Genomic DNA, 25,475 nt, shown 5'->3' with positions numbered 1-25,475 from the left:
TCACAGCATGGAAGAAGCCTGATACAGGTACTTCACCTTGGCTTTTGATAAGCTGTGAGAAACCTTAATGTTGACACCTTCAGCTCTACGGGGCCTAGTGAGGAGTACTGTATCGACACCTTCAGCTCTACGGGGCCTAGTGAGGAGGACTGTATCGACACCTTCAGCTCTACGGGGCCTAGTGAGGAGGACTGTATCGACACCTTCAGCTCTACGGGGCCTAGTGAGGAGGACTGTATCGACACCTTCAGCTCTACGGGGTCTAGTGAGACATCTTCAGCTCTACGGGGTCTAGTGAGACACCTTCAGCTCTACGGGGTCTAGTGAGACACCTTCAGCTCTATGGGGCCTAGTGAGACACCTTCAGCTCTACGGGGCCTAGTGAGGAGGACTGTATCGACACCTTCAGCTCTACGGGGTCTAGTGAGACATCTTCAGCTCTACGGGGTCTAGTGAGACACCTTCAGCTCTATGGGGCCTAGTGAGACACCTTCAGCTCTACGGGGCCTAGTGAGAAGGGTAATAGTGAAGGAGGTGAATGTGGGTATTGTTTAGGTTGATCCTGTACTATTTTTGTGTTTTTGATTGATTCTTTGTAGATGTCGATCAGCCAAATCCTCGTGCCCCTAAAACATGCCTCAACACTCCAGGGTCATACACCTGTACAGGTACTGTAAATGCTCTTATTGTATGTAATTGAAAAACGTGACGACCTTAACCAAGCGCGATAGTTACAGAGAACTTATTTACAATGGTGGTCTGGCAAGTGGCAATACATCTGTACTTCTTCCTGTGTTTGTGGTTTGTTTCCCAGAGCTGGACCAGTCCTCCCTTTTCTGCAGTCTGTGATCGCTGCAGTGGTTGGCTGTCATGTTGATGATAATGGCCTGTTGTAGAAGGTATGTCCACAGAGCTCCAAATAAATTGATTATATAATTCTCTGGGTCATTATAATGTACTCGTCTGTCAGGGTTGAAATTAATTCCATCATTTGCATGTAAATCCAGGAAGTACACTGAATTTCCCTCTGAATTTTTTTTTATTATGAACTTGACCCCAATCCTGGTAAATGTTGTGTAACAATTGTTACGTCACAACATTTCAAATACAACATTTATGTTCTTGAATATTCTTGCATGTTTTTACCAAAGAAGCCAGAACCGATGACCTGTGGTTGTCATGGTGATGCCTGTTGTAGAAGGTCCGTACGTCAGAACCGATGACCGGTGGTTGCTGCAAGAGGGACCGATTATTATTTCACTAAAATGTGACATACATTCTATCCTGATAAATAACTGTACAGCACTTGACTGTATGGATATTGAACTTAACTCCAGATTGTTCGAAAATATCAATATAACCTTTGAATTGTACACGTTTTAAGATGACTAAAGTAACCCTATTTTAGACCACATTATACCGCTCGTTATTCCCATGGATGAGAAGAGTTTTCCACTTCAATTTGGACAGAACGTTTTTTTTACTTCTAAAAAAAATAAAAAAAATAATTTACTACGTTGAATTCATTAGCTGTATTAAGGATACAGTACATCACTCCTTTGTTTGGGGGGATTTAGTGTTATAGCCCAGCGTTTGAAGTGCATAAAACTCTGAACAATAATCCATTAGCATCCGGATCGCATGTTCCTGTAACAGCTTTTCTGACTCAGACTATGGCCCCGTTCCAGGCCGACTATAACCATGGCCCCGTTCCAGGCCGACTATATTGCAGTCGTTGCTGCAAGCAGAATATTATGTTTGCGTGTCAGATTTCGATATCTACAGTGTTCACACCCCTTGACTTTTTTCCCACATTTTGTTGTTACAGATTGAAATTAAAATGGATTAAATGTAGGGTCAATGGCAATACCCCATAATGTCAAAGTGGAATTATGTTTTTAGACATTTAACAAATTCATTTAAAAAAAAGTCATATTGAGTACGAGGGGTATGAATACTTTATGAAGGCACTGTATGTATTTGGCTCATATATATATATATCAGTCAAAAGTTTGGACACATCTACTCATTCCAGGGTTTTACTAGTCGCTCTGGATAAGAGCATCTGCTAAATGACTTAAATGTAATGTAAATGTACTAATAGCTATATATGATGTAGTTAGCTGATAAGTTTAACACCTATCCAGGCACTGTAAGATCAGTCAGGCATCTACAAAGTAGTGAGTCTGGAACATTCCCTCCCTTTAAACCGGTTCAGAAACAACTCTGGCTGCGGGAGGATCTCGAGTGGAGGCAAAGATGATCTATTTAATTGACAAGATAGCAGAGTGACCGCTTTAACAATGAAAATACATGTCCTCAGTGAGTAACGGCAAGTGAGATCAGGTGGTAACATTCTAGCCAATGAGAGAGGGCAGATACGCGTGCGAACAACACGCACAAGGAAGTCGTTTTTCCTCGGAGTTGCCGGAAAGGCCACGTTGCATCTTCTCACATCAGCGCGTTTGTAACAGCCTAAACATTACGAAACGTCTATTCGATCAAATAAAGCCTCACGTAATTCGACACTCATAGACCTCCATACAAAAAAAAAAAACGTGGCTTATCTCACGCTTATCCGCTTCATCTCTGTTAGAGGGTAACTAACCAAACACTTTCTGGCAATGACCTAAATCTAGTGACATCAATGACCTACCTGAGCCTTGAAGTCAAATGACTTGTAGGCTACTTCAGGCAGGGCTTCTGTGGGTTAAAGCCACACGCCTTAAATTGTCCATCTCCACAAAAAACAGTGGGGGCCACAAAAGGCACCCGACAAAATGGAGAAAGTGCATCACATGGCATTTTCACATGCAAATAGAAGTTCATTTCTGTAACATCTAGCAGCAACAATGACTTTAAAGGGTAATATCATTTGCCGTGACTAATCATTTGCAGACTCGAGACTATAACCGCACCAGAGCAGACAGCACACAGATGGGTGGTTCAGGAGACTATAACCACACCAGAGCAGACAGATGGGTGGTTCAGGAGACTATAACCACACCAGAGCAGACAGATGGGTGGTTCAGGAGACTATAACCACACCAGAGCAGACAACACACAGATGGGTGGTTCAGGAGACTATAACCACACCAGAGCAGACAGATGGGTGGTTCAGGAGACTATAACCACACCAGAGCAGACAGATGGGTGGTTCAGGAGACTATAACCACACCAGAGCAGACAGATGGGTGGTTCAGGAGACTATAACCACACCAGAGCAGACAGATGGGTGGTTCAGGAGACTATAACCACACCAGAGCAGACAGCACACAGATGGGTGGTTCAGGAGACTATAACCACACCAGAGCAGACAGCACACAGATGGGTGGTTCAGGTGGGTGGTTAAAACGGCTCAATTCGTCAGGGCGTTCCACAGGGATGCTGGCTCACATTGACTACAATGCTTCCCACAGTTGTGTCAAGTTGGCTGGATGTCCTTTGTGTGGTGGACCATTCTTGATACACACAGGAAACTGTTGAGCGTGGGAAAATCCAGCAGCGTTGCAGTTCTTGACCCAAACCGGTGCCCCTGCTACCATACCCCGTTCAAAGGCACTTCAATATTCTGTCTTGCCCAGTCATCCTCTGAATGGCACACCCACACAATCCATGTCTCAAGGCTTAAAAATCCTTCTTTAACCCGTCTCCTCCCCTTCATCTACACGGATTGAAGTGGATTTAACAAGTGACATCATAGCCTTCACCTGGTCAATCTCACAGAAAAGCAGGTGTTCATAATATTTTTTGTCTACTCTGTGTATTTTCTATCAATCTACAGATGGTGTGTGTGACTATGACCCTTGAAGAATACAATCATACTGGTTGTTTTATTGACATAATAAGTCAAGGATTTCAAACTCATAACATGGCTGTTATTGCACTTTCAGACTTCCGATATTCTTCATTTGATAAAGATTCATGCAAGATATGGCTAATATCAACACTATAGTGTTGGAGTTGCTGAACATCACTGCTGAATACACACACACACGCCCCTGTACACACTATGGCTATGTATCCACGCAAAAGCTACACAATTCATGGTAATGTATGGCGTATACATCATTATCACACACAACAGGAGTGCAATTACAACTAAGGTTGTGCATAACATACTGCAATCATTTACAACCGTTGTCTCTCCCAAATACATAGTTATTTTAAAGCTGTGAATAAAATTGGTAGTGTCAGGAAGGAGGAGAAACTACTTATTGCTCAGTCGTCTACGATTGGTTTATAACTCCGTTATAAAAAAAAATAAAAAAAATATCCTTAATTTCTAGGATAGTCGTTGCTAAGCGGTCAAGGATATTTCAGATAACTCACTATACTTTTACTTTGTGTACCTGCAACACACTACTTCTGAACTGGGTAGTACTAAAAACAGTCAGCTATTTTTCTTTTTAAATCCACACTGAGTGAATACTTCCCTTCCATAACCCATTCTCAGTTCCAGGTGTCTTTATAACCCAGCCTCTCAGTTCCAGGTGTCTTTATAACCCACCCTCTCAGTTCCAGGTGTCTTTATAACCCAGCCTCTCAGTTCCAGGTGTCTTTATAACTCACCCTCTCAGTTCCAGGTGTCTTTATAACCCACCCTCTCAGTTCCAGGTGTCTTTATAACCCAGCCTCTCAGTTCCAGGTGTCATTATAACCCAGCCTCTCAGTTCCAGGTGCCTTTATAACCCAGCCTCTCTAGTCTGGTTGTTAAGGTGAGAGGAGACGACACGTAGTCTGGTCTGGTTGTTAAGGTGAGAGGAGACCACACGTACGTAGTCTGGTTGTTAAGGTGAGAGGAGACCACACGTACGTAGTCTGGTTGTTAAGGTGAGAGGAGACGACACGTAGTCTGGTTGTTAAGGTGAGAGGAGACCACACGTACGTAGTCTGGTTGTTAAGGTGAGGAGACGACACGTAGTCTGGTTGTTAAGGTGAGAGGAGACCACACGTACGTAGTCTGGTTGTTAAGGTGAGAGGAGACCACACGTACGTAGTCTGGTTGTTAAGGTGAGGAGACCACACGTACGTAGTCTGGTTGTTAAGGTGAGAGGAGACCACACGTACGTAGTCTGGTTGTTAAGGTGAGGAGACCACACGTAGTCTGGTTGTTAAGGTGAGAGGAGACCACACGTAGTCTGGTTGTTAAGGTGAGAGGAGACCACACGTAGTCTGGTTGTTAAGGTGAGAGGAGACCACACGTAGTCTGGTTGTTAAGGTGAGAGGAGACCACACGTAGTCTGGTTGTTAAGGTGAGAGGAGACCACACGTAGTCTGGTTGTTAAGGTGAGAGGAGACCACACGTACGTAGTCTGGTTGTTAAGGTGAGAGGAGACCACACGTACGTAGTCTGGTTGTTAAGGTGAGAGGAGACCACACGTACGTAGTCTGGTTGTTAAGGTGAGAGGAGACCACACGTACGTAGTCTGGTTGTTAAGGTGAGAGGAGACCACACGTACGTAGTCTGGTTGTTAAGGTGAGAGGAGACCACACGTAGTCTGGTTGTTAAGGTGAGAGGAGACCACACGTAGTCTGGTTGTTAAGGTGAGAGGAGACCACACGTAGTCTGGTTGTTAAGGTGAGAGGAGACCACACGTAGTCTGGTTGTTAAGGTGAGAGGAGACCACACGTAGTCTGGTTGTTAAGGTGAGAGGAGACCACACGTAGTCTGGTTGTTAAGGTGAGAGGAGACCACACGTAAGACTAGGACAGCTGTTAGAATGAAAAGTGAGCAGCATAGTTCTCTATTGGTCAGAACTCCAACCTAAAACATCTGTGTGATTAACCAGTTAGGATTCAACCCATATTAGTGTTGGCAGCATGACACATCCGTATATAGTTTCAATCTGTGCCGGTTAAGATCAGCTGTGTAACCACTTGTCAATTTTACATAATAATAAACAGAATTTCTATGGTGATATTGATTAATAATCACATACGCTACTGTCCATATACGATCCTATCCATTGCATGTCTTTGTTAGTAGTGTCATAATATTGTCATAGAGCTATGCACTTTATAAACTAGCTCTAACTGTTAGCATCGTACGAACTATACTGATCTCACAAGCTTACATTCTGTTTTGCTACAACGTTTTTTTTTCGCTACCGTGTAGCTCGTCAGATCGGACTGATTTGTACGAGGCTAATCTAATTGCAAAGCTAGTGGTGTCATTTCTGCTTCCCTTAGACACACTTGAAATCGCTCTCCTACTCAAAATCAGTGATCTGGCTTCTGCATGTCCACCTGAGGACTTTTCACACTACTGAGCCAAACCAGCCCAGTTTTGTTTCTGGGTTATCCGGACAGTGTAAAAAAGGGTACTGGTGATCATGTAGCTCCTGCCTTCTATCCCAGGGGTCGTGTTCAGTAGGCATGAAACGGAAGAAAGCGTCCCTAAACGAGTGGTAATATCTGAACTTATCCAATACGAAGCGCTTGCAAAACATGGTCCGTCGAGCAAAAAAACAAACATTTTTGCTACGGTGTGCCCTAATGAACATGACCCAGGTCTAACGATGACGTCTCCTCTTGTCTGTCTTCTATCCCTGGTCGGTGTCTGTGAGGTAGAAGCCCAACTTGGCCACAGTCATCTCCCGCCGTAGACGAGTCACCTCCCAGAACATCTGCTCCGCTGGGGGTCAGGGGTCAAAAGACATTAGGGTTTCAGAATACCAGACAGATTTGCGGTCTACATTGACAAAAGAGGAATGTAATGCCAGTGTCACCATTACTGTTAAAAATGGGTCCATTGTTGACCTCGGTGTTAATCTGTTAAGAGGAAGGACGTCACACTTACCATCATGTCTGACCAGGCCCTGCTGAATGTAACGGATATAGGTGAAGAAATTACACACAGCTGTGATCTGGAGGGGTTGGAAATGAGAAACGGGGTTTCACAACTTCAAAATAAAAGGTTCTCTCACGTAGGCCTACACGATAAAAGTATTTATGAACACAAAAAGGTAGCCATACTCATCTGTCTATAGGTGTTGAGGATGAATGAATGTTATGCATCAATGTTTAGCATGCATAATGTTGTTTAAATGATTAGAAACACAACAAACATGGGTAGGTACCCGTGCCCTGCTGGAGGGAGAGATGTAGTAGTAACTCTCTCGGTCTCCAAGTTTGATGCGATGCTTACAGGACCGGGACATGCCGCTCAACGCACACTTCCTGTCAGAGGCAGAGAAACAAACACTACTCGCTCATTCATCTATGGAACTCTATGGGCCAGTTTCCAGACCTCATTCATCTATGGAACTCTATGGGCCAGTTTCCAGACCTCATTAATCTATGGAACTCTATGGGCCAGTTTCAGGACCTCATTCATCTATGGAACTCTATGGGCCAGTTTCAGGACCTCATTCATCTATGGAACTCTATGGGCCAGTTTCCAGACCTCATTCATCTATGGAACTCTATGGGCCAGTTTCCAGACCTCATTCATCTATGGAACTCTATGGGCCAGTTTCCGGAACTCATTTATCTATGGAACTATGGGCCAGTTTCAGGACCTCATTCATCTATAGAACTCTATGGGCCAGTTTCCAGACCTCATTCATCTATGGAACTCTATGGGCCAGTTTCCAGACCTCATTCATCTATGGAACTCTTATGGGCCAGTTTCCAGACCTCATTTATCTATGGAACTCTATGGGCCAGTTTCAGGAACTCATTTATCTATGGAACTCTTATGGGCCAGTTTCCAGACCTCATTTATCTATGGAACTCTATGGGCCAGTTTCAGGACCTCATTTATCTATGGAACTCTATGGGCCAGCTTCCGGAAATTCATCTATGGGCCGGTTTCCGGACCAAATTAAGACTAATCCTTAGTATTTGTTGCCCAAGAGCAGGCTTATTCTGGGTCTGTGAAATTGGCCCTACGCGTAAACGATATGAAAATGTCATTGTTAGTTGTTTAACATGAGAAACAATAATGAACAAGGCGTGGTCTGACCACTGGAACAAGACGTGCTTGCCTGGTTAGACAGTGTTAAGAGGACATTCTGACGAAGAAGAGCGACTAAGGATTAGTATACAGTACTATACACAGTCACACCATAGAAACAAGTCATTTTTGTGTGGAAAAGGAAAGTAAATCAAACGATTGGCTCCTAAAAAGTAACTTACGTTTCTACTGCTGCTCTCAGGCCACTGGGGGAAAGAATTCAATCAAAGTGTGAATAGGAAGCATGCGGTGAAGCAATGTAGCCCATTGAGTCAATCCATTAGCACTCAGAAAACCCGAAACAGATTTGAAGAGAAAAACCAAAACCAATCTATTATAAAGTCAGACTAATCCCCCCCCCAAAAAAACATCAAGCTATAGACAGAACTTACTGATGGGTTCTGACTTCTAAACTTGAAATATTGTTAAATCATCCGGTATCCTATGGAAATGAGGGGCCACAGTCTGGTTTCTAAACCAGAAATGAATGGGTATCTGTAGGAGGAATGTATATGTTGGAGTCAATTAAGCTTGGAATGTACTGAGTTGAAGGAAAGGCAATCACATGGTTGCAGTCACTGATAAGGATGGAGAGATGTGGATTAGTGAGGAATGGGGGCCGAGGTCAGGTCACATTAAGGGAGAAGGAACAGTTTATTACCTGCATCACTTTACATTTTTATTGCTAGGCAGGAAGTTATGTTTAAAAGGAGGAGACTTCACCTAAATTGCCTTTTGTCTGTTCAGTTGTCTTGACTCAGTGGGTGAATAAACTTGGGTTTGAGTTTTACTAATCGTCCGTGAGTTTTTACTCGGTTCACTTAGAACCTAACACTATATATATATATATATATATATATATATAACCCAATTTCAAGTCAACAATATTGGACACGGTGGGAACATGTGGGTCTGAGCAAGTGTGATGTCATTCATGTTTGTGGAAATGTAAACAATAAGTTGTTTGTTGTAAAATAAAATCTGACATAAAAAGACCAATCAAGTTCCCATAATTGGTCATGGATATTCATCATAGAAGACAGGTGTAGTCACCAAGAGGAGAGAAACCGTTTTAATTTGAGCATGAATAGGCAGTGAATGAGAGGTGACAGAGGAAGAACGAGTGATGGGAGTGATGCAGATGTGATTATCGTTGTCAAGATAGTATCAACAACAACAACAAAAAACATGAACCAGACTACATTTCCTGAGGAAAAGAACCTTGTAAAAAACGTTGACTGATACTCACTTGGGCCCGCCACACTCTATGGCGTTGGCTTTGACCATGGGTACGGCGGACACGGCCACCGGCTCGATGGTCAGAGAGTTGTTCTCCACTGCACTCTGTACCGACTGAGACAACTGTTGACAGAAGAGCATTAATAAAAACAAAGACATAAACAGACACGTCTAGAATCTATAGAATATAGAGTATAGAATCTATAGAATATAGAGAATCTATATAATATAGAGTATAGACATTGATTCTTGTGACTGACTTGTTTCATATGCATTTATACTTGTCAGTTGTGAATTGTGTCACTATGCATTTATTGTCTAATCTGAATGTTACAGATGAAGTTCCCTCGCAGAAAAATAACATTCTATTCTGGTACGAGTAGTTGTGCCATTCTGTACGTACAGTTGAAGTCGGAAGTTTACATACACCTGAGCCAAATACATTTCAACGCAGTTCTTCACACTTCCTGACATTTAATCCTAGTAAAAATTCCCTGTCTTAGGATCACCACTTTATTTTAAGAACGTGAAATGTCAGAATAATAGAGAGAATGATTTATTTCAGCTTTTATTTCCTTCATCACATTCCCGGTGGGTCAGAAGTTTACATACACTCAATTAGTATTTGGTAACATTGCCTTTAAATGGTTTAACTTGGGTCAAATGTTTCGCGTAGCCTTCCACATGCTTCCCACATAAGTTGGGTGAATTTTGGCCCATTCCTCCTGACAGAGCTGGTGTAACTGACTCAGGTTTGTAGGCCTCCTTGCTCGCACACGCTTTTTCAGGTCTGCCCACAAATGTTCTATAGGATTGAGGTCAGGGCTTTGTGAAGGCCACTCCAATACCTTGACTTTGTTGTCCTTAAGCCATTTTGCCACAACTTTGGAAGTATGCTTGGGGTCATTGTCCATTTGGAAGACCCATTTGCGACCAAGCTTTAACTTCCTGACTGATGTCTTGAGATGTTGCTTCAATATATCCACATAATTTTCCTGCCTCATGATGCCATCTATTTTGTGAAGTGCACCAGTCCCTCCTGCAGCAAAGCACCCCCACAACATGATGCTGCCACCCCCGTGCTTCACGGTTGGGATGGTGTTCTTCGGCTTGCAAGACTCCCCATTTTTCCTCCAAACATAACAATGGTCATTATGGCCAAACAATTCTATTTTTGTTTCATCAGACCAGAGGACATTTCTCCAAAAAGTACGACCTTTGTCCAAATGTGCAGTTGCAAAGCGTAGTCTGGCTTTTTTATGGCGGTATTGGAGTAGTGGCTTCTTCCTTGCTGAGTGGCCTTTCAGGTTATGTGGATATAGATACTTTTGTACCGGTTTCCTCCAGCATCTTCACAAGGTCCTTTGCTGTTGTTCTGGGATTGATTTGCACTTTTCACACAAGTACATTCATCTCTAGGAGACAGAACGCGTCTCCTTCCTGAGCGGCATGACGGCTGCGTGGTCCCATGGTGTTTATACTTGCGTACTATTGTTTGTACAGATGAACGTGGTACCTTCAGGCATTTGGAAATTGCTCCCAAGGATGAACCAGACTTGTGGAGGTCTACAATTTTTTTCTGAGGTCTTGGCTGATTTCTTTTGATTTTCCCATGATGTCAAGCAAAGAGTCACTGAGTTTGTAGGTAGGCCTTGAAATACATCCACAGGTACACCTCTAATTGACTCAAATGATGTCAATTAGCCTATCAGAAGCTTCTAAAGCCATGACATAATTTTCTGGAATTTTCCAAGCTGTTTAAAGGCACAGTCAACTTAGTGTATGTAAACTTCTGACCCACTGGAATTGTGATACAGTGAATTATTAGTGAAATAATCTGTCTGTAAACAATTGTTGGAAAAATTACTTGTGTCAAGCACAAAGTAGATGTACTAATCGACTTGCCAAAACTATAGTTTGTTAACAAGAAATTTGTAGAGTGGTTGAAAAACGAGTTTTAAATGACTCTAACCTAAGTGTATGTAAAATTCCGACTTCAACTGTATGTGCAGAGAAACACAAAAGGTACATACCTCAGATTTGGTGAAGGAGAGACAGGGGCTGATGTCCTCTCTGTAGATACGGCCCAGGAAGGCTGACGTTCTGTCCAGACTAGGGCTGTCTTTCCAGGTCAGGAACTCTGCATACAGCACGTTGTCCATCTGAGGACAGGAAACACTGTATAATTGTAATGAGAAATTATTTTTATAAAATTATTTTCCTGTATGTGATTTACTGTGTATATAAATTGATATGTAATAAACATGATTGTAACGCAGACAGATGCATTCCCTTGGGGAAGGGAAACAGCAGTTAACCAGGTATATTTAAGTAAGTAGTTGTCACTCGTTAGTTTATAATCATCTGTTGCAACTTAGTATTGATGTTTGACCTGTTAAACTGCCAGTATCAAATGTCTGCCAGTATTGAATGTTATGGTTAAAGTTTGATGCCAGACTGTTAATGTATCTGTGACCCCGTGTGATTCTAGAGCAGCTGTTGTCTTCCTACAAGCCTCCCTCACTGGTGTGATTCTAGAGCAGCTGTTGTCTTCCTACAAGCCTCCCTCACTGGTGTGATTCTAGAGCAGCTGTTGTCTTCCTACAAGCCTCTCTGTGGTGTGATTCTAGAGCAGCTGTTGTCTTCCTACAAGCCTCTCTCACTGGTGTGATTCTAGAGCAGCTGTTGTCTTCCTACAAGCCTCTCTCACTGGTGTGATTCTAGAGTAGCTGTTGTCTTCCTACAAGCCTCACTGGTGTGATTCTAGAGCTGTTGTCTTCCTACAAGCCTCACTGGTGTGATTCTAGAGCTGTTGTCTTCCTACAAGCCTCTCTCTCGTGTGATTCTAGAGCAGCTGTTGTCTTCCTACAAGCCTCTCTCACTGGTGTGATTCTAGAGCAGCTGTTGTCTTCCTACAAGCCTCTCTCTCGTGTGATTCTAGAGCAGCTGTTGTCTTCCTACAAGCCTCCCTCACTGGTGTGATTCTAGAGCAGCTGTTGTCTTCCTACAAGCCTCTCTCACTGGTGTGATTCTAGAGCAGCTGTTGTCTTCCTACAAGCCTCTCTCACTGGTGTGATTCTAGAGCAGCTGTTGTCTTCCTACAAGCCTCACTGGTGTGATTCTAGAGCTGTTGTCTTCCTACAAGCCTCACTGGTGTGATTCTAGAGCTGTTGTCTTCCTACAAGCCTCTCTCTCGTGTGATTCTAGAGCAGCTGTTGTCTTCCTACAAGCCTCCCTCACTGGTGTGATTCTAGAGCAGCTGTTGTCTTCCTACAAGCCTCTCTCACTGGTGTGATTCTAGAGCAGCTGTTGTCTTCCTACAAGCCTCTCTCACTGGTGTGATTCTAGAGTAGCTGTTGTCTTCCTACAAGCCTCTCTCTCTGGTGTGATTCTAGAGCAGCTGTTGTCTTCCTACAAGCCTCTCACTGGTGTGATTCTAGAGCAGCTGTTGTCTTCCTACAAGCCTCCCTCTCTGGTGTGATTCTAGAGCAGCTGTTGTCTTCCTACAAGCCTTTCTCACTGGTGTGATTCTAGAGCAGCTGTTGTCTTCCTACAAGCCTCTCACTGGTGTTTCCATGACATTTGGTACTGTGTGGTTAATATATAAGGAAGGCCTGTTAGACATTTAGAGCCTTATTCTAAAATTGATTAAATAACACATTTTCCTCAATCTGCACGCAAAAACAGGGTTTAAGACATTTTTGCAAATGTGTAAAAAAAAATATCTAAAACTGAAATACCTTATTTACATAAATATTCAGACCCTTTGATATAAGACTCAAAATTGAGCTCAGGTACATCCTGTTTCCATTGACCATCTTTGAGATGATTTTACAACTTGAATGGAGTCCACCTGTTGTAACTTCAATTGATTGGACATGATTTGGAAATGCACACACCTGTCTATATAAGGTCCCACAGTTGACAGTGCACGTCAGAGCAAAAACCAAGCTAGAGGTCGAAAGAATTGTCCGTAGAGCTCCGAGACAGGATTGTGTCGAGGCACAGATCTGGGGAAGGGTACCAAAAAAATGTCTTCAACATTGAAAGTCCGCAAAAACACAGTGGCCACCATCATTCTTAAATGGAACAGGTTTGGAACCACCAACTCTCTTCCTGGCTGCCCAGCCAAACAGCAATTGGGGAAGAAGGGCATTGGTCAGGAAGGTGACCAAGAACCGATGGTCACTCTGACAGAGCTCTAGAGTTCCTCTGTGGAGATGGGAGAACCTTCCAGAAGGACAACCATCTCTGCAGCACTCCACCAATGAGGCCTTTATGGTAGAGTGGTCAGACGGAAGCCACTCCTCAGTAAAAGGCACATGACAGCCCACTTGGAGTTTGCCAAAAGGCACCTAAAGACTCAGACCTAAGATTAAGTGAAATAATTATTGTTGTCTATCAACAATGACAAGCCACCGGGGTCTGACAATCCACATGGAAAATGACTGAGGATAATAGCAGACGATATTGCCACTCCTATTTGCCACATCTTCAATTTAAGCCTACTAGAGAGCGTGTGCCCTCAGGCCTGGAGGGAAGCTAGTCATTCCGCTACCCAAGAATAGTAAAGCCCCCTTTACTGGCTCAAATAGCCGACCAATCAGCCTGTTACCAACCCTTAGTAAACTTCTGGAAAAAAACAGTTTGACCAGATACAATGCTATTTCACAGTAAACAAATTGACAACAGAATTTCAGCATGCCTATAGGGAAGGACACTCAACAAGCACAGCACTTACACAAATGACTAATGGTTGGCTGAGAGAAATTGATGATACAATTATTGTGGGGGCTGTCTTGTTAGACTTCAACGCAGCTTTTGACATTATCGATCATAGTTTGTTATGGCTTTACACCCTCTGCTATAATGTGGATAAAGAGTTACTTGTCCAACAGAACAGAGGGTGTTCTTTAATGGAAGCCTCTCCAATATAATCCAGGTAGAATCAGGAATACCCCAGGGTAGCTGTTTAGGCCCCTTGCTTTACATTTTTTTTTTACTGACGACATGCCCCTGACTGAGTAAAGCCAGAGTGTCTATCAATGCGGATGACTCAACCCTGTACACGTCAGCTACTACAGCGACTGAAATGACTGCAACACTCAACAAAGAGTTGCAGTTAGTTTCAGAGTGGGTGGCAAGGAATAAGTTAGTCCTAAATATTTCTAAAACTAAAAGCATTGTATTTGGGACAAATTCTTCACTAAACCCTAAACCTCAACTAAATCTTGTAATAAATAATGTGGAAATTGAGCAAGTTGAGATGACTAAACTGCTTGGAGTAACACTAGATTGTAAACTGTCATGGTCAAAACATATTGATGCAGCAGTAGTTAAGATGGGGAGAAGTCTGTCTATAATAAAGCGATGCTCTGCCTTCTTAACAACACTATCAACAAGACAGGTCCTACAGGTCCTAGTTTTGTCACACCTTGACTTCTGTTCAGTTGTGTGGTCAGGAGCCACAAAAAAGGACTTAGGAAAATTACAATTGGCTCAGAACAGGGCAGCACGGCTGGCCCTTGGATGTAGACAGAGAGCTAACATTAATAATATGCATGTCAATCTCTCCTGGCTCAAAGTGGAGGAGAGATTGACTTCATCACTACTTGTATTTATGAGAGGTATTGACATGTTGAATGCACTGAGCTGTCTGTCTAAACTACTGGCACACAGATCAGACACCCATGTATACCCCACAAGACATGCCACCAGAGGTCTCTTCACAGTCCCCAAGTCCAGAACAGACTATGGGAGGCACACAGTACTACATAGAGCCATGACTACATGGAACTCTATTCCACATCAGGTAACTGATGCAGCAGTAGAATCAGATTTTAAAAAACAGGTAAAATACACCTTATGGAACAGCAGGGACTGTGAAGCAACACAAACATTGGCGCATACACACACACACATACGATAACATACACATGGATTTAGTATTGTAGATATGTGGTAGTGGTGGAGTAGGGGCCTGAGGGCACACAGTGTGTTGGGAAATCTGAATGTATTGTAAATGTTTTAAAATTGTATAAATTGCCTTAATTTTGCTGGATGCCTGGAAGAGTAGTGGGGATCCATAATAAATACAAAATACAAATGAGAAACAAGATTTTCTGGTCTGATGAAACCAAGATTGAACTCTTTGGCCTGAATGCCAAGTGTCATCAGCGCTCCAATCAAATCAAACCTACTTTTCCAATATGAACTCTGGCTCTGGAGAACAACGTGAGGTAAGCCGAGGCTACCCCGTCCTAGAACTCAAAGAGCAAGCAGAAACACAGTGGCAAGGGAAAAAGTCCCTAGAAGGAAGAAACCTTAAGAGGAACCATAGGGGTGTGAGTTACCTGTCGGCTGAGAGAGTGTGGCCCCTCCCCCTTCTCTGCCCAGTAGGGTTCATAGGTCACAGAGATCGAGTGGCCCGGAACCAGACACAAAATCAGAGAGAGGAGCGCAGGAACCGTAGGCTGAGAGAGAGGAGGATGGAGGGAAGGAGAGAGAGAGAAAGAGAAGAGGTCCGGGAAAGGCAATGAGCAAGTGAAAGAAAAAGAGAGAATCAAGAAATAACCCCATGATAAGGAGACATGGAGAGGAAGAGGATGATAAGGAGACATGGAGAGGAAGAGGATGATGGTATGGAGACATGGAGAGGAGGATAAAAAGAGAAAGGGAAAACAGCCAGAGTGAAAAGAGAAATGGAGAGAGTGATGAAAGGATGCAGGAGGTGAGGAGAGAAATGGAGAGAGTGATGAAAGGATGCAGGAGGTGAGGAGAGAAATGGAGAGAGTGATGAAAGGATGCAGGAGGTGAGGAGAGAAATGGAGAGAGTGATGAAAGGATGCAGGAGGTGAGGAGAGAAAGGGAGAGTGATGAAAGGATGCATGGAGGTGAGGAGAGAAAGATGAAAGGATGCAGGAGGTGAGGAGAGAAATGGAGAGAGTGATGAAAGGATGCAGGAGGTGAGGAGAGAAATGGAGAGAGTGATGAAAGGATGCAGGAGGTGAGGAGAGAAATGGAGAGAGTGATGAAAGGATGCAGGAGGTGAGGAGAGAAATGGAGAGAGTGATGAAAGGATGCATGGAGGTGAGGAGAGAAATGGAGAGAGTGATGAAAGGATGCATGGAGGTGAGGAGAGAAATGGAGAGAGTGATGAAAGGATGCAGGAGGTGAGGAGAGAAATACGTTCACAAGGGTTATAGTGGGAAGCAATAGAAGAGTTAGTGCAGAAACAAGCATTGAATTGTTGTCCATTTCTGTAGATCGCTGTTAGTGGTCACAGTAGGTCGATTGATTGAAAAGTTCAACCAAAAAGCAGACGCAAGATTAGATAGATTATGGCGCACACATTCTCAAAGTACATAAGTACGCACAACATAACAGTATGGCCGTGTCTGAAATCTGTCTTGACTACTACTTACTAAAAACGACATACTGTGTACTAATAATACTACATACACTAAATGACCAAAAGTATGTGGACACCTGCTCGTCCAACTTCTCATTCCAAAATCATGGGCGTTAACATGGAGTTGGTCCCCCCCTTTGCTGCTATAACAGCCTCCACTCTTCTGGGAAGGCTTTCCACTAGATGTTGGAACATTGCTGCTATAACAGCCTCCACTCTTCTGGGAAGGCTTTCCACTAGATGTTGGAACATTGCTGCTATAACAGCCTCCACTCTTCTGGGAAGGCTTTCCACTAGATGTTGGAACATTGCTGCTATAACAGCCTCCACTCTTCTGGGAAGGCTTTCCACTAGATGTTGGAACATTGCTGCTGTAACAGCCTCCACTCTTCTGGGAAGGCTTTCCACTAGATGTTGGAACATTGCTGCTGTAACAGCCTCCACTCTTCTGGGAAGGCTTTCCACTAGATGTTGGAACATTGCTGCTGTAACAGCCTCCACTCTTCTGGGAAGGCTTTCCACTAGATGTTGGAACATTGCTGCTATAACAGCCTCCACTCTTCTGGGGAGGCTTTCCGCTTCCATTCAGCAACAAGAGCATTAGTGAGGACGGGCACTGATGTTGGATGATTAGGCCTGGCTCGCAGTCAGCGTTCGATTTAAATGTGTCTACTGTGTCCAGATCCCTTTTTCCTGCACTATATTCAAATGCCAGTATGCATTCTACAAAATGGTGGAATAGGCAGAATATGATAACAACACAACAACAACTGATGGCAATAGCTAACTACTTTAGCCAACTAGCCAGCTCACCTCTGTAGCTAACTACTTTAGCCAACTAGCCAGCTAACCTCTGTAGCCAACTACTTTAGCCAACCTCTGTAGCTAGCCAGCAAGCACCACTAAAGGGATTGCAAACAGGTTACCATAACTCTAGCCAAAACCACAATTATTTTCTAAATATTAGCTAGCTGGTTAGCATTTATGAAGCCAGCAAACATGTTTCTTACACGCTTGGAACGTATTTCCTCTCACGTTATAATGAAAAAGGTGCCTCTCTCCTAAAACACACGGTTTCTGGAGACTTGTGGGCGGAGTGCTAATGATTTTGCCCACTGTACGTGCTTTCAGTAGCCTGAATGCGTCCAGACTGAGGAGAAATCCGCACACAATGCGACCAGATCTGAACACAATCAGACCACAATGCAACATTTGTGCTTGTAGACCCGTCTTTTTAATGTGATCTTCGTATCCTGATAGCAGAAGTCGATAAGTGTTTTCGCATACCCAAAAAGCTAACTATTTAGAACACAATTGTGGGTATTTGGACACGGCCAGTGTGTAGTCTGAAAGCAGCTGGCCCCCTACCTCTTTGTCCTCTCTGACTGGCTGCAGGGAGACAGAGGGCGGGTCTAAGTTCCCACCAGGGGCCAATGGCAAGGCCCAGCTGGCGCTCTTGTTGCGCGTGTGTCCTCCTCCATGGCGGGGGCTGGCTCCCTTGGACCTCGTGCCCGGGGAGAGGAGCTGAGGGTGGGCTTGGCGGTTGGGGGAAGACGGGGTGGATGTCAGGACCATGGTCTTCAGGGCGGACACCTCCGCCTGAAGGACATCAATCTGGGAAGAGACAAGAACACGGGGTTATAGATTGTACCCGACACACACACACACACACACACACACACACACACACACACACACACACACACACACACACACACACACACACACACACACACACACACACACACACACACACACACAGAGAGAGAGAGAGCAGTGTCCCTGGAGCAGGTTAGAGGTAAAGTACCTTGCTCAAGGGTACAAAGGCATTAGTTGACAAATGGGATATTGATACCAGCAACCCTTCGGCTGCCGGCTCACTCACGACAAATTTTTCCATCAACCCCAGATTCTTATAGGTTTTCCCGCATTAATCAGGTACAGGTAACCTGTGTGGCTTCTATTGGTTAGAGCTCGGCATGGTTGTGGGTTCAATTCCCGGAGGGATCACAGACTAACCTTGCCCTGAGCCTCCTTCAGCTGCTTCTCTGCTGCAGCTTGTTTCACGTTGGCTTCACGCACCATCTTGTGAGCTTCCTGGAGGACAGGAAGACAACCGTGTGTTACAACAACCATGCAGGGGCCACACTTCTCAATGTCAAGATGGACTGACACCATCACAGGGCAGATCAGTGCGTTGCAGGCTGTAGGACTCATTCCTGCCTCCCTCAGACTAGCCTCGATTCCAGGCTCCAGGGACTATGGTGACGCAAGACTAACCTCAAATAGACTGGCAGTGAGCTCTTCCAGCTCCTGCTCCAGCTGATCTCTGACCTGCGACAGACGCTCACACTCCTTATCCTTCAGCTTCAGCTCCTGGGAGAGGTGGAGGAGAGGGGCGAGGTGGAGGAGAAGAGGGGGAGGACAGGGGAGGAGACGAGAGGAGAAGTGGAGAGAGGTGGAGGGGAACTAGGTCAGTATGCAGCAGCATAGCGTAGGGCTAAACCTATTGGGATGACTGCATGGTCACACCCTTTTCCAGATCACACTTTGTTATGGAGTCAAGCAACTGTCATACAGTAGAGATGGGCGTCAGAATAATCAGGGTGTGTGTGATCAGGGTGTGTGTGTGTGATCAGGGTGTGTGTGTGTGTGTGTGTGTGTGTGTGTGTGTGTGATCAGGGTGTGTGTGTGTGTGTGATCAGGGTGTGTGAGATCAGGGTGTGTGTGTGTGTGTGTGTGTGTGTGTGTGTGTGTGTGTGATCAGGGTGTGTGTGTGTGTGTGTGTGTGTGTGTGTGTGTGTGTGTGTGTGTGTGTGTGTGTGTGTGTGTGTGTGTGTGTGTGTGTGTGTGTGTGTGTGTGTGTGTGTGTGTGATCAGGGTGTGTGTGCGTGCCAGCCTACCTTCTGTGCAGTATCCAGTTGTTCCCGTAGGATCTCTGATCCCTTCTCTCTGATCTCCAGGGAAGAGCTTCGGAGCCGGGACACGTTGTCCTCATGCTCCCCACCCCGTGCAACCTCCAGCTGGGTAGCACCCTCCAGCCTGCTGCTCTCCCTGCCCCTGATCTGGCTCCGGGCCTGGGTAACAGCTCCCTCCTGGGGCCTGGTGGAACCTGGGTCGGCCGGCCCTCCACCGTCCACCCGGGGGCTCGGACAGGGCTCCAGGTCTACCAACCTTCAGAAAACATAAAAATACATGATATTTAATAGATCAGGAAGGAATTGGTTGTTTTAGACGTACTAAATAACATAGTTACATTTGTTTATAGTTAGGCCTACTATATAGTTTGAAACCTGGACTGTACAGCAGACTATACCGCAGCTGAGCGAGTGAAACAGCACCTCTCTGTCTCAGTATGTGTAGACCATGTATCTGATGCTGTCTGGACAGTGAAACACCACCTCTCTGTCTCAGTATGTGTAGTCCATGTATCTGATGCTGTCTGGACAGTGAAACACCACCTCTCTGTCTCAGTATGTGTAGACCATGTATCTGATGCTGTCTGGACAGTGAAACAGCACCTCTGTCTCAGTATGTGTAGACCATGTATCTGATGCTGTCTGGACAGTGAAACAGCACCTCTCTGTCTCAGTATGTGTAGACCATGTATCTGATGCTGGCTGGACAGTGAAACAGCGCCCCTCTGTCTCAGTATGTGTAGACCATGTATCTGATGCTGTCTGGACAGTGAAACAGCACCTCTCTGTCTCAGTATGTGTAGACCATGTATCTGATGCTGTCTGGACAGTGAAACAGCACCTCTCTGTCTCAGTATGTGTAGACCATGTATCTGATGCTGTCTGGACAGTGAAACAGCACCTCTCTGTCTCAGTATGTGTAGACCATGTATCTGATGCTGTCTGGACAGTGAAACAGCACCTCTCTGTCTCAGTATGTGTAGACCATGTATCTGATGCTGTCTGGACAGTGAAACAGCACCTCTCTGTCTCAGTATGTGTAGACCATGTATCTGATGCTGTCTGGACAGTGAAACAGCACCTCTCTGTCTCAGTATGTGTAGACCATGTATCTGATGCTGTCTAGACAGTGAAACAGCACCTCTCTGTCTCAGTATGTGTAGTCCATGTATCTGATGCTGTCTGGCCAAACAGAGTATAGAATGTCAAACTCTTATTGGCCAGACAGAATACATTGGCCAAACTCTTATTGGCCAGACAGAATACATGGGCTTCATACAGTAAGACAGCAGGCACTTTCTCCGGTGAGATTGTTTCAGCCACTTGCAAATTGAAGGAAATTTGGTGGGTGCACAAATCAAGAGGTTAACTTTCTCTCTGCCATCAAGAGGGGTGCGACTGAAGGTGGGGGGGGGGGCCCCCCAACCAAATATCGATTAGGACCCTCAAAAGGCCCTGAATCAGTTGCCCAACCATGGCAGGATCCCCAGTTACTGAGGAAAAATGGATACCTAGTCAACTGAAATGTGTCTTCCACATTTAACCCAACCCCCTCTGAATCAGAGGTGTGGAGGGGCTGCCTTAATCGCCATCCACGTCTTCAGGGCCCGGGGTTAACAGTGGGTTAACTGCCTTGCTCAGGGGGCAGAACGACAAGATTTCTTTATTTTTGTCAGCTCGGGGATTCGATCCAACAACCTTTCGGTTACTGGCCCAAAGCTATAACCACTAGGCTACTATGGGCCTCCCTACCTGCTCTCCTCCCCCATCTGATGACTGGCAGAGCTGTAGCAGGCGATCTACACTCATTGAGAGCAGCCTCCTGTGTTTGCAGTAAAAAATTAAAATAAAAAACATTGACATTTTTCTATGCCTCAAGGGCCCTCTACGGGCTTGGGCCCCATGGCTTCTGCGCCTTGCATTTATCCGGCCCTGTCAAAAACGATAACATTACAAACATCAATATATGTCATTAAGAATCATCACAACATGTGAGGCTGAACTAGCCTACACAACTTTTTCACAACTTTCGCTAATGCCATGATGGCAGTCTGACAGCACAACATTTCATCGGATTTCCCTTCCCAGCTCCCCGCACTTACCCTCTCACCACCCGGCTGGATGATTCACCACGTACCGCCGCCGTGACCGCGACGGCATCTACTCCCTGTTTCCAAGAATTCCATAAATTCTTAGTGTCCAATGTGTATTTGCTGTCGATATCATTCATAAAAGACCAACGCAATAGTTTCAAAACAATGTTAAAATGTTAGCTTACTATTAAATAATGTTCACGACAACGCTATGAACTACAATTAATGATTCATCGAGTTATCAAACGAGATAAAGTTAAGCGAATGTTATTTTGTTACTGATGTTTTTGACTCGCTGTCAACGACGTTTGCGATGCGCTGTGATCTATGTTCATTCCAGCTCATTCCAATAGAGAAAATAACGACTTTTTCGTCGTCCATAGGTCACATGATGACACATCCTCACGTCCCAACCCCTCCCCAAAAAATCTAGTTTAAGGAAACAGAACAAATAGCTGCCTACTTCACACTACAGCCACGAGGTTTGCAATTCAACTCAACAAAATCTTACAGTATCTAGTGTCAATACAGTTGATATAGACTACACATGTCAATACAGTTGATATAGACTACACATGTCAATACAGTTGATATAGACTACACATGTCAATACAGTTGATATAGACTACACATGTCAATACAGTTGATATAGACTACACATGTCAATACAGTTGATATAGACTACACATGTCAATACAGTTGATATAGACTACACATGTCAATACAGTTGATATAGACTACACATGTTTAGTGTAGAATCAATATTATAGAGTAGAATCATAGAATAGAGTAGAATCAGAATAGAGTAGACTCAGAATAGAGTAGAATCATAGAATAGAGTAGAATCATAGAATAGAGTAGACTCAGAATAGAGTAGAATCATAGAATAGAATCATAGAATAGAGTAGAATATATAGTTGATATAGAATAGATCAGAATCATAGAATAGAGTAGAATCATAGAATAGAGTAGAATCATAGAATAGAGTAGAATCATAGAATAGAGTAGAATCATAGAATAGAGTAGAATCATAGTATAGAGTAGAATCATAGAATAGAGTAGAATCATAGAATACAATAGAATCATAGAGTAGACTCAGAATAGAGTAGAATCATAGAATAGAGTAGAATATAAAGTTGATATAGAATAGTGATACAAATCATAATCTATATTCTCTCTACTGTCCATTGATGATGATACTGCAAATGGACTGTGCAGTTTATTGGTGTGAGATATACGCTTCTATTGGCCTAGATATTTCTGGTTTCATTGTTGAGGTTTAACTAAAGGGGCACCGGGCATCAGTGGAAAGAGCCTGCATTAGTGGACGGACTATCACATGCTATGGAAAGGAACCAAAACACCTTATAACACCATTACCAGACAGACTATTGGTGTTCACAGTGTATCTGGCATATGACATTAATATGGTACAAATTAAGATGTGTTATGAACAACCCTAAACATATCTTCAGGCTTGGAACCAACCTCCAGCTGTCGGTATCTAATCAAACCGATTATCGGTGTCTTACCTTCCAACCTGACACCTCTCCTCTTTAGTCTCCTCTCGGTAGGAGGGTTGTGTGTCTCTCCCTCTCCGCTGTGCATGCTCCAGAACACTGGGTTTTCCATAGAACGTAGCGTTGGAGTACACCTGGACACCAGACCTAGCGGATACTAGTACTTCATACCCCGGGTTGGAGGCAGAGGCAGGCGGAGAGGAGGACAGCCGGACACTGTGAAGACCCTCGAAAGCATCCATGTTACAGGCAGAGCCACTAATCCAACTGCCGTTTACCGTAACTTCAGTTAGTGTGAAGGTTCTGGCTTTCGTGAGATCATAATTAAGGCCCTTAACACGGGATGAGTTCTTCCACCTTCTTCAATCTTGTTTTATCTTTTCCTTATGTGTATGGTGTTGCAGGAAGAACCTTCACTTCAGCAGGTCTACCTAGGAAAAATACATATACTTTACTAGAATATGATAATGCAGAATAGAATAAAGAAAATACTTAGGTGGACTTTCAACCTGCCGTATGATAATGAGGCACTACTTTTATAATAAACCGAGCCGTCTGCTCCACTCCGGTTGGAGACCACCCCATAAACTTTAGCAGGTGTCCCTCTCCCGGCTAAACTCATCTCCACCATTTGCTACTCGTGTGGAGCCGACTGGAGCTCCGATGTGTCACATAAAATGACGTTTTTAATTAACCAAACTACCGATTTCCAGCATCCAAAAAGAATGGCACGCAATTACACAGAACAATGTCGTCGTGTGTTATTGTGGGCTATTGTCCGGGTGCTGAAATGGTGTTCTGACGTCAGAGCTCCAGTCCGCCCATGGATTTCAGTTAATCGGCTGGTCCAGCAGAAAAATTAAAGTGTTATTTTTTTCTCATACAGATACACATGAACGGGTTCGACAATCATAGTCTACTTGCTTTTACGTTATGTACGCCTATTTGTTTAGATTATTAATTTAGGGCAAGTTTACAAATTGATTGGCTGTACAGACGCTTTTGCAAAAGTTAAACGTTGCTGGCGTATTGGGGGTAGCAACTCACCATGTGTGGTTCAAACTTGATAGCTGACAGATCAATTTATGGTCCAATATTGAACACAATCTCAAAAATCTTCTTAATCTTAGTGACCCATATGTCATTAACCGAAAGTTGGGGAAGGCAGAAGAAAAAAACCACCACAGTCCGAAGTTCAGCCTCTAGTTCCTGTTGTGGTTCCGTTGATCCACGGCGAAAGGGTTTATTACCAACACCTTCGCTCCTGGTGGCCTGCAATGCACATTGCTACCGCCAGGTGGCTACCGAGAGGTTTGACCCATAGAGAATGATATGGGACTCTAGCGGTCCAAAAGTCATTTTAGCATGGGCGCGCTGCCCATTTAGGGCTTCCACCGTACTTCTGCTATTTTAAAGTAGTCAAAGTAGTCAGCTGTGTGGGGATTGCTATGGGTTGTAGCCTCAATGGCGCGGCCCATGCTGTCACAGGCACAGATAATAAAGAGGAGTCCTCTATCTATCTCTATGGAGCTGCCCAATGCTGTCACAGGCACTATAATGGCACAGATATAAAGATGATTCCTCTATCTATCTCTATGTTTTGACCGCTATTTGAGTTTTCTGTTGTTAAGATGTATCCGATTGAAGAATTCCAGAGGCTGAGGGGAAAGCGGCTCATAATAATGGCTGGAACGGAGCGAATGGAATGGCATCAAACCAATGTGTTTGATGTATTTGATACCGTTCAACTTAATCCGTTCCAGCCATTAGTATGTCCTCCCCATGCCACCAACCTCCTGTGGTATGTGATATTATTGAGGTAATAAATTGGGCTGTGGGTGTTTGGTTTGGCAATAATAAAAAATAAAAAAATGGTGTTGTTACTTTAAACTTTTTATTTGTTTCAATGTGTGTTGTACACAGATTTGTTGAGATTAGCTCGGTACCAGACCTTACAATGCAGCTTTGTTGCAGAAACAGCTTACCACATCAAGTGACCGGAGGTCTACAAGTCCTTCCCTCTCCTTCCCTCTCCCACATCCGTCTCTCCAACATTCAGACTGGCAACGCACTTTCCCTTATCGCACGAGTGAGTATATCACATACAATCTGATCTGATCAATCCATCTATAGTTATCTGACGGACACAATGGGATATAGATAAAGGATATGACTGATATTGCTTTAATGTCTGTGATGCCCAGTGAGTATATTGTAAATATGATATACAATCAATCTGATCACTCTGTAGTTAACGTAAATATTGAATAGAGTGAAGATTTAGATAAAGGAATATAAATATTCGGAATATGTTTCTCGCCTGAGTTGGACAGC

At 44.0% G+C, this 25,475-nt stretch overlaps 1 protein-coding gene across 8 annotated transcripts; it reads right to left on the bottom strand.

Moving 5' to 3' along the window:
• Positions 1–5,486: 5,486 nt before the first annotated feature.
• Positions 5,487–24,384, bottom strand: LOC139584160 (guanine nucleotide exchange factor for Rab-3A-like). Of its 8 annotated transcripts, none has more exons than XM_071415695.1 (13): positions 24,189–24,384; positions 23,154–23,568; positions 19,514–19,784; positions 18,891–18,986; positions 18,630–18,707; positions 17,979–18,224; positions 15,553–15,672; positions 11,233–11,361; positions 9,210–9,322; positions 8,143–8,166; positions 7,083–7,182; positions 6,803–6,869; positions 5,487–6,637 (listed from the first exon to the last, which is right to left on the bottom strand). In XM_071415695.1, exons 2-13 carry the CDS (start codon positions 23,381–23,383, stop codon positions 6,546–6,548), a joined length of 1,566 nt encoding a protein of 521 aa, XP_071271796.1. In that variant the 5' UTR covers positions 23,384–23,568; positions 24,189–24,384; the 3' UTR covers positions 5,487–6,545. The 8 variants fall into 8 exon arrangements, with proteins under 8 accessions (XP_071271796.1, XP_071271795.1, XP_071271802.1 ...); XM_071415694.1 differs by having other exon boundaries at positions 23,154–23,572; positions 24,189–24,380; XM_071415701.1 differs by lacking the exon at positions 7,083–7,182 and having other exon boundaries at positions 23,154–23,572; positions 24,189–24,382.
• Between the last annotated feature and the right edge of the window lie 1,091 nt (positions 24,385–25,475).

This window comes from Salvelinus alpinus, chromosome 9, assembly GCF_045679555.1.
Source record: "Salvelinus alpinus chromosome 9, SLU_Salpinus.1, whole genome shotgun sequence".
NCBI classification, from domain to species: Eukaryota; Metazoa; Chordata; class Actinopteri; order Salmoniformes; family Salmonidae; genus Salvelinus; species Salvelinus alpinus.
This window is presented reverse-complemented; position numbering and strand designations above follow the sequence as displayed.